The sequence below is a fragment of the Rhopilema esculentum genome, chromosome 14 (genome assembly GCF_057945365.1).
Source record: "Rhopilema esculentum isolate cy_ngs chromosome 14, ASM5794536v1, whole genome shotgun sequence".
NCBI lineage: Eukaryota > Metazoa > Cnidaria > Scyphozoa > Rhizostomeae > Rhizostomatidae > Rhopilema > Rhopilema esculentum.
This window is the reverse complement of record NC_142828.1, coordinates 1,211,285-1,221,141: the sequence shown is the minus strand read 5'-3', so window position 1 is coordinate 1,221,141 and position 9,857 is coordinate 1,211,285. Positions and strand designations below refer to the sequence as shown.

General features: G+C 33.3%; 2 protein-coding genes across 2 annotated transcripts; one reads left to right on the top strand and one right to left on the bottom strand.

Annotated features, from left to right (window-relative positions):
* Window positions 1-249: 249 nt before the first annotated feature.
* LOC135696480 (solute carrier family 68 member 1) lies at window positions 250-8,128 on the top strand. The gene is made up of 7 exons (XM_065215875.2): window positions 250-454; window positions 1,768-1,847; window positions 2,291-2,344; window positions 4,246-4,659; window positions 5,082-5,181; window positions 6,294-6,562; window positions 6,947-8,128. The coding sequence occupies exons 1-7, from the start codon at window positions 311-313 to the stop codon at window positions 7,389-7,391; spliced, it is 1,506 nt and encodes a 501-aa protein (XP_065071947.2). The 5' UTR covers window positions 250-310; the 3' UTR covers window positions 7,392-8,128.
* On the bottom strand, window positions 8,020-9,853 carry LOC135696483 (UPF0415 protein C7orf25 homolog). Its single transcript, XM_065215881.2, has one exon. The coding sequence runs from the start codon at window positions 9,779-9,781 to the stop codon at window positions 8,579-8,581; it is 1,203 nt and encodes a 400-aa protein (XP_065071953.2). The 5' UTR covers window positions 9,782-9,853; the 3' UTR covers window positions 8,020-8,578.
* Window positions 9,854-9,857: the final 4 nt, after the last annotated feature.

Here is a 9,857-nt window from a genome sequence, read left to right as displayed (position 1 = left end):
TTGCATGTCTGTTATGCAGTCTATCAACTCTCTGTATTTTGAAAAATAGGCAACAAGCATTCTTCAGCTCTGGAATTGCAGCTTCAGTGGGAACAATATTCTATCAATGACAAACTTCTTGAGTATTCTCTAAAAATATGGGTGGATTTCTAAAATCGGTTAGAGGGCTGGGCCTATTGAATGGAAACATACCCTTTGCCCCCTTTGCTTCGGCCCCTGGAATTCGAACTTCGCGGTTGCGGGGTTACCATTGAACGTGATGACGTAGTCTTCCCGAGGCCACCATCACCGAGAAGGATGAAATGATAAAATGGAAGTGAAGTTAACATATCACGCCGCTTACGGCGGAATAGCATTGTTTATTTCGTTATTGAATAACATATTCTTGTTGTATTATGTAGATACATTTGTTAATGTATACAAGATTGATAGCAGGTCTTTCTGGATCGGAGAGGTATGTATATTTCATTGTGCGAAGTAAAAGGCCTACCAACTTAAAGGCAATATTATTTGATTATTACCTAATTGTTTTGTGTGTCTAAAAAGATCTTAAACGAAATAATGTTTGTGAATATGGTAAACGTGAAAATCCGATATCCAAAAAGTCGCATACGTTTATTAGAGATTGAATATAAGGACTGATTATAAGTGAGTGGCCTACCAAAATATTATGTTTGCCAAAGTTTTGAAGAAAAGTCCTACATTTTAGAGTGAATTTCGTAACAAATTCAATATTTTGTCTTAATCTTGAAGTTGTCTCAAAATTTTCAGACATTTTATTGATATGATTTTTGGAAGGGGTTGTTAAGAGTTATTTTCAAATTTGGATTGTAAAATTTTATATTTTCTTTGGCACTACCCGATGACCTGCCCTTACTCCTTTCCTAGGCAGGTTCAATTCTTCTCATAGGGAGGGTTAATTTTATCTTTTTTCTTTTTAACATATTTTCATATTTAAAAGTTAATGATATGCTGGTATATAGCTAAAATTATCATAATTTATGTTGAACAATGGTTTTGGTAGTTGCAGTCTAAAAAAATAAATATTTTTTATATTAAGGTATATTGTCATATTCATATTAAATTATTAACATACAAAAACCCTTCAGCATATCAAAGAGCTATCTAATTAAATTTACAACCTATATACAATAAACTGTTAGGGCCTATTGCTGCTCTTCAAGGGAGTTGTGTTTTGATTTATGCAACTTTTATGCGTTAATTCTATGCCTCTTGGTGGAATCAGTTATTCCTCTAATCAGCAAATAAAATTCTTACATCTAATTCATACCCCAAAAAAATTAGAAATCAAATTTGGTTTCTTTATGAAGATTTAAGATTAATATATTTAAGATTTAAGATAAATACTTTATCACTAATATAAATAATAAATTACTTTTTTTAGGTCAACTTAGACAATACTTAATACTTCAGAACCAGTCAACTCAACCAGTTATGTTTGGAGACCCAGTTTTAACATTTACAAATTAATAAGAACTCAGATAAACCATTATGAAGAAGTTTCCTATTATATTTTTTGTCATAAAATGTTTGCCCAGCATGACTTTTTACAGGTATGTTGTTTATAAGTTTAACCAAATAATAGTTTTATTATTTCATCGTGATTTGACAAATTCCGGGAATCTCCCTGTTTTGGGCCAAATCTCCCTGTTTTTTTAAGAAAAAGTCTAAAATATCAAAGTTTTTACAATTTTAGGTTAAAAGGTCTGTACTTAAACCTACTTCATACTAAACTCTATCTTCTAGGTGATTTTTCTCATTTGGAACTCTGTTAATGATCCATTATTTGGGTGGATGAGTGACCACAAATCTCTGTCATCAACAAGGTAAGATTTTAGTTGATTTATTTCTTACTTTCAGGCTCAAATGGTTTTGCTAAGATTTGCTGTCAAATATGTTAGAATTGAGTTGTTTTCATTGGAGTTACACTCTAACTGGTAAATATTGGCTATGCATTAGCATCTGGTCTTGCAGATCCAGATCCCTTATCTGCTTTCAGAAACTGCTGGAAGTGGTCTTGTTTGGATCTGACCATAGCAAGGTCAGGAATGTCCATAATGGCAAACTTTTGTGTGAATTATTCATAATCAAAATTGATAGTAAATTAATTTGTTTAGTTTCTGAAATTTTCAATTAAAATCTTGTTCTTCTCATCATCATCAGGTACCATCTTCTATCAGAAGGTTAGCTACCATGACCCTCCAACGATCCCAAAATCTGAGTTTTGGTTTGTTGTCATGGTCATAGAACACATGTCTTGTTCTTTTAGTGATCCAAGAAACAGAAAATTCCTTAGCAATGAGATTGTGCTAAAAAGAATCAGGTATTATTTCTAATAAATTCCTTTCAAATAATCAGATTTGACCTACTTCAAGGCCAGCAAATCCAAGAGGCTAGGGAGCACTGCCCCTCCATACTTCTTAAAGCAAATAACACCCTGGTATGAAAAGTGGGAGCTGAAGTTTAGCATTATGTTTTAGCATTATGTATGTTATCATACCTAACTTGGACCATACTGTTTGGACTTTATTTTGTAATTTGCCCAGTGGCGGCTCTTGCTAATGGGCAACTGGGGATAATGCCCCCCTCAAAAAGATTCAAAGGAAATCTAGGATATTCATATTTAATTTTGAAGCTAGTTTTACTTTGGTTGAGTTTATATCTCTGCTAGAAAAAGTTTCTTGCTACCAGTTTAGTTCTTAGCCTCACTTTTGCAATGAACAATAGCCTCACTCGCTTTAGCTTAGACAACGCTTTCGCTTATGTCATAAATGCTTTTGCAAGCCTTAAAATTAGAAGGGCTAAGTTCTTGTACAAGAATTAATAATGACTGGATATAAATTTTTTCCCCATTATTTTTTAATTCTTATTGAAAAATATTTCTGTTAGTACCAAGAAAAGCTGTTTTTTCCTTAAGCTTTAATGGCTCCTCCTTGGTGTTAGAAATTAATTCTACAGGAGGATTCCTGTCTCAATCAATAATAGGATGTTGACTTGGTTGGTACTTAAGACATAACAATTGGCTTTAGCCACATTCACATCTCATTATGTTCCTAATTTTATGATTGACTTTCTATGGCAACAAAGATTTACTTTTCGTGTTTAGATAATGACTAAAAGATCTAGAAATATGCCTTAGATTATCTACAATCAAATGGCTAGGAAGCATATCACAGACTGAGGGGGCTAAACGTTTTTAGGGGACTAAGTATGTTTAAGAACAAAGATCAAGGCAATTTTTTGATGGATTTAAGCACACTGTGGAAATATTTGGGAGGGTGGGGTGGCTAAAACCTATAATAAAGATTAAGAGTGAATTCATTCAGTGTACTGTTTGGTGCTTTCTTATGTGTATTTTTATCCAGATTCCAGGAGCAGAAAATTTCTCTGTGCTGTTTTGTTTTAGAAAATATGATTTTGCATAGTCTATAAATTTCCAATTCTGAAGAGCTATTTTTCAACTTTTACTTAAGGCCTAGGCTTTTTGCAAAAACTTGGCATGATTACATTACTTTTCATTACATTCTAATATTTAGGGTAACAAATCACATTGCGCATGGGCTGTAGAAGTATTGATGGTCTGCCCTCCCAACTGTGAAAGTCACGAGCCTCCACTGAATTTACTTCAAGACATACAAAACTTTGCTACTGTTTTAATATTTTAATATTCAATTGAGAATTTTGAAGCTGCTACCACATGATCAGAATGTAATAGAAACATTTAATAAAAAGTCGAGACAAACTTTATACCCGTGGTCATGTGCAAGATTTCATGCTGGATATCTCACAATAGTCTAAGACTTATCCTGGGGAAAGGCTATGCAAGGTGTTATATTTTGAGTTGTTTATGTTTGTTTGTAAGATTCTGTTTTAGTAAAATTTGAAGTTTTTCTAGATTTCAACTTTTGCATCCAAATCTTTAGATTTCTCCTTTGAGTTTTAACTTTCCTCATTATCCAATGTCAACAACATCTTATGTTATTTTTTGTCTATTTTGCCTGTAAATTTATTTTTTGTTATTTCCATTTGTGTGTTTTTCTTCACATCTAGCATGCTTACAAAACTAATGATTTGAACCATCACATACAACAGCTAATTATTTTTGTAAAGGAGAACACAGAAATGTCTTATTTAATAGTGTTATGTTTGTTTAATTTTGGATATATATTTTTTTGAGATGTTATTGGCAAAACTGCCTTATTATTATTTTTTGTATTTTTGCAGGGCACTAAAGAAGTTTGGTCCTCTCTTTGCTTTATCATTTCTTCTGTTTTGGTTTCCTGTCTTTCCAGCTGCTGTTCAGTTTGTTTTCTGTCTCTGTCTATACGATGGGTTCTTAACAATGGTTGACCTTCACCACCAAGCTCTTCTAGCAGACATGGCAATCAGTTCTGCTGATAGAGCAAAGTTAAATTCATACTGCTCCTTTTTTAGTGCTCTTGGTTCAGCCTCTGTGTTTATTTCCTATGCAGTCTGGAATAAGAATAAACTCCTACCTTTCCAAACTTTGTGCCTTAGTATTGCCACTGCTGTCGTATTCGGATTTCTTATTTGCTGTACAATCCTTCAATGGGAATATGAAGGTAGACAAGACAAAGAACAAGCTATGCATGAGTTTTCAGTCATAACACATGAGAGGTATTCATACCTTAAAAATATGATTCTTACTAGAAAGGTCATTTATTATTATTATTGCGAAAGCACTTGTTAACAGCTAAACTTTTTTTATTCATATTTTATGAAGATTGAATCCTAAATGGCCAGCAGGGAGAAAATTCCATAAGATTTTTAGATGGTAGAGGAGTTTCAGGTACTTAATGTTATTTTGGGGCAAACATTTAGGAGGAGTTGATTCAGCACTGTACAAATTCCTGATGTGTGCCCTTACTTGCAAGTCTAATTTTAATATTCAAACAGTTTAGATTAGCAAGAAAATCAAAGTTTAGAGAAATACCAGACAATGAAAATAAACTTTTTTATAATTTTGGTAAAACTATATTGTGCCTTTTCATATATTTTGTTCTATTCATTTGTATAATGGTTTCTTGTTTTATATGCAGCACTCAAAAAGTGGAAAGGCCTATATCAGCAACTGAATATGCAAAGCAACTGTTCAGGCAGAAGAATTTCTTGTGGTTTGCATTGATGAATCTCATTCAGGTAAAGTCTTTAAATAACTCTGTATTCATCTCAAATGTAAGCTGACTCAATAAAATCCACAAGCACTAAGAGCATATATAAGGAGTTTATTAAGTCACAAAAGCATTCTAATTTTCTCAAATAAGTACTGCCATCTTTTGAAAGCCTTCCTCCAATAAGCTTTTGACAGGATTTTGCAAACTTTGAGTTACGCTCCCTCCTGAACTACTGGAATGCATAAATTTAAACTTAGCTATTTTTACAAATCAGCAAGGTTTAATATGTTTATCAATAAAATTGTCTTAATCTTTATTAAAACAAGAACAAAAAAATAGAAATGTTTACAAAATTATGCTTGAAAAGCTGGAGACAAGGCAATAGATTAGAAGCTACATGCTTGGTAATTTTGTGCTTATGATGATACTAATCTTGGGAAAGCTTTGTTCAATATGAATATGAAAGAGGCTGCTAAGTGGCAGGGGATCATTGTTTTATTTTTATTTAAAAATATTTGTACAGCATTGTATAATGTAATGTATTATGTCAGTGGTGGACATTTGGTCAAACATTGGGGGCAAGCCTATTGTTTTGATAAGATTGCGTCTTATTTTCCCATTGTGTAATGATCAAGGTTCTTGTTATGACAATGAATAGCACATTAATAACCAGCTCGTTGATGGAGTGAAGAGCTAGGCCAAAGAGCTCAGGCCCGAATAAGTAACGCACAAAAAATACTACTTCTTTGGTGTTATCTCTAATGCTGCAATAGAAAGACTAACTTATAACGTGTTCAACACATTCTAATAACCTAATAACATAAACAAAAGCTAATTAACAGGACAATACGAGCATCACAGTACATGTTGAGAGACAAACACATTGCCATAAAAAGGCGTTCACAACAGGATTTAACAGAACATGTGATCTAAACACACAACAAGGAACATTTATTAAATTGATTAAATACAAAATCATTACAATTGTTTTAAAACAAAAGCTTTATTATGTTGCAAAATTTTTGCTTTTTTAAACAGTTTTATATTCGGCTCCAGTATTCTTTTTTTTAACTTTAACAAATGCAGTTAATATATATGTGGTCACCGCACCTTGCAAACATGTGTTTTTTGTTACAGGTATTTCACTGTCATTTCAACAGCAACTTCTTTCCACTATTTATTGAGCACCTTCTTGGTCATACTATCACACCAGGCACAGGTGCACTGATTCTTGGATTTTCCTTCTTGATTCCACACATCAACAATCTTTACTTTCTCTCAATGTGCCAGAAGTTTGGCTCCTACTTCATCATCAAGTGGTTGTTTTGCATCAAAGTTGTGTTAGCTGTGGCAATGTGGCTTCTGGGTCCTGGCTGGTGGATAATACTGTGTATTTTTATTGCAAGGTATTTTAACATTAGAAATAACTTCTAGTCAAGAACTTGACAACTAGAATCCCAAAGAATGCAAAGTATATATAAATAATATAAATAACTTCCAGTGTGTTATCAATTTCATAAGACTAGTAATTGCTCAAGTTACATTTTATTGCATTCTTTTGAAAGAAAGATTCATATTATACATTCATTTTATTTATTGTCCTTTAGACATGACTTGTGGCTAGTCTATCAGTGAAAATTTTATAAGCCCCAAAATCCAGAGTAGATTTGACACTGCTCTTTTTCTGTGGCATTCCCTTTTATTATTTGATGCAAACACTCAATTATGACTTCGCTCATACCCACAGTTCTCTTTGTTCCAAGTTTGAAAAAATGATTTTCCTTTTCTAGTAATCGTGTGTTCACAGAAGGAACATGTAAGCTGCTCAGCCTGGTCATAAGTGATCTGGTTGATGAAGACTTTGTATTACAAAGAAGAAAAAATGCAGTTTCTGCTTTGATATTTGGCATGGCAGCCTTATTATCCAAACCTGGGCAAACTTTGGCTCCATTACTTGGTACATGGTTTTTGTTCCTGCAGACTGGCACTTCAGTTTTCTTTGATGAAAATTCAAAGCAGGTGTTACCATCACTCAAAAATACAAACAATGTTGATAGACTGAGACAAGGAAGTTTCAATGTATTGGTGTGTGTGCCAATCGTTTGTGGACTATTACAACTTGTTGCATGGTCTAATTTCAAACTTCATGGGGCAAGATTGAATAAAGTAAAGTCACTCAGAGCAGGCCTCGAGAGTAAGAGCAAAGAGGAGCTTAATGGGGCTTTTGATTATTAGCAATTATAGTTGGTTGTTTATGTAGATATTTTTGGGATGGGGATGTAATTAGCATATCAGCAAATTGTAATATTGCTCAGATGTTTTGGTTTTAGAATGTTATTTTAGTTAAGAAGACTAATTACCATAGTATGAAGCTAATAAACAACCCAAATTTAAAATGTTCACAACATTTATGTAGCTTGATATATTTGTCTCAACAAATGAAATTGATCTTCTCCTTACTGATATTGCTGCTCCATTATCAGTGGTAATCGAGAGTATTTATCTTCTAAGAAGGTCATAAAATTATGGGATACAAATTATATATGCTTTGCTTCTTTGCTTGAGCACATCATTGTATGTGAAATTATAGTGTAGCCTTTCATGATTTAGGTAAATTCTTTATATTGGGGCCTTGAAATATAATTTTGTTTACATAATAAAATTTAATATAATTTGAAAAACAAATTTTGGAAGATGTCTCCTTTAATTAAAGGAAATTCAGACTGACTTAGGTATTTATTGTTGTACTCAGGGATACAAATAGTTAAACTGATGTCAAATTAAAGTTTTATTATATTGAAAAACAGCATGTGTTATCAATGTAAAATTATTTAAAAGCATAGAGGCCCTAGAAAATACTATCTTTGTAACCTTAGCAGTTTTAATAATTGACAGAGAATCATAGCATTAATTGACAGAGAATAATATTTTTGTATCATATTTGATAATGAATGATAAATTTGTGACTTGTATATAGTTGTAAATTGTCTTCACTGCAAACAATCATTTTTCAAATGTATATTATATTTGCACCAGCAGTGCAGAAACACATAATTCAAGGAGGTAAGATACAACACGAATAGTTCATACCTAACACAGGTCAAAAATATAACAATGAAATCGGTATTTTACTCAGTCGTACAGGGATTCACCAGAGAGGTTTCCTGTGGTCTATGGTATCAAGGTTTGTAGGTAAAAGCTAACCATTTGGAATTGGTTTAATGACATAACAACATTTTATGACATAACAACATTATGTGTACTGCTGTTACTGATATTTGTTTGACCCTATACCATATGTTATAGCCAGTTATTAATTACCAGCAATGGTACATTACCATTTATATCATTAATTCCAGTTTCACTGGGATTATTTTGAAAATGTAAATGTTTCTAAAGAACGCAAGAACATTCTATGGTATTTATTTTGATTGTAAAGCCCTCGCTTTTGTTTCCTTTTTTTCAGTCAAAGCCCTGGGTGCATGTAGAAATACACTGAAAGCAACCCCCTGGTTCTGGGCTGCCCTCACAACTGACCTATTAGCGGTTGTTGTTATTGCCTGTAATGAGTCTCCAGTCCCAAATATTACCTTAGACCTTGAGTTAATACTGGCACTCTTACAAAGTTGCAAAGATCTTTCTGATGGAGAATCCTTAACAATAGTCAACTGTTTAACAAGTTTTTCTGCTCTTTTATGTTCCATTTTGCCACCAATTGTCTTTAAAATAGAGTTGAAGGCATTTATGGCTGTTTCTGAAGCAAAGAGGTCTTTGCCATGAATAAACTTATTTAGGGATGGGAGAACAGGGTTGTCTCTTTCTTCTGCTGCCTGTGCATTTAAAACTTCATCCTCAAATTCAAAATGGCAATTTCCATTGCTCAGTGATGAAACTATGGCAATTAGTGTAGTGACATCAAGATTGACTTTACTAATACTTGATTCAGCATTTATGCTTAGTTCCCATGAAGTCACAAGTGAACTAACCGAAGACTGCATCAATTCATAGTCTGCTACATCTGTAATTTTCACAAAGCATTCTGAATCTGGGTCATCAATTTGGTTCCCCACAACGTGAACTCTCATTTCTTCCAAATCTTTAGCAACAGATTTTGTCACTCCGCAAGCAAACAAAAACACAATTTTTGGTTGGCAAAAGTGAATCAGGTGCTGGCTTGCTGCTTTCTTGTAATCTAAGGCAACCTTACAGACATCTTTATCGCCATACTGACCAAGCCCCTCCCATATTCTATGCAAAGAATTTGGATTACGTGCAAACACTTTGAACCAGCATTTCCCATGTTGGCTTTCCACATCAACGACTAATTCTCCGATAATTTTATCATTTATCTGGTATGGAATTTTCTTTAAAATACTGTCTAAATTACTAGCTGCCTCTGCTGTTGTCAGCAAAGCTTCAAGATGGGCTAGATTGCTGCTTCTAAGATTATTTTCCAATGCTTGGTTGTCGTCATCTTTCAATCGTTTTTCTAACGAATTTAAAAATTCTTGTTCAGCAACTATCTTCTTTTGCAGCTTTGCTTTCCCTTCAACATTTTTTAATTTTTCTGCTCGAAAAACCAAGTTCTTTGCTTTCAGTTTTCTTTGTTCAAGTAAATCTTCCATTGCAATCAACAGTGCATGACAAAAACTGCCTCTGTTGCTGTTACCACTGTTGCCAACAATAATCTTGAGAATGCCT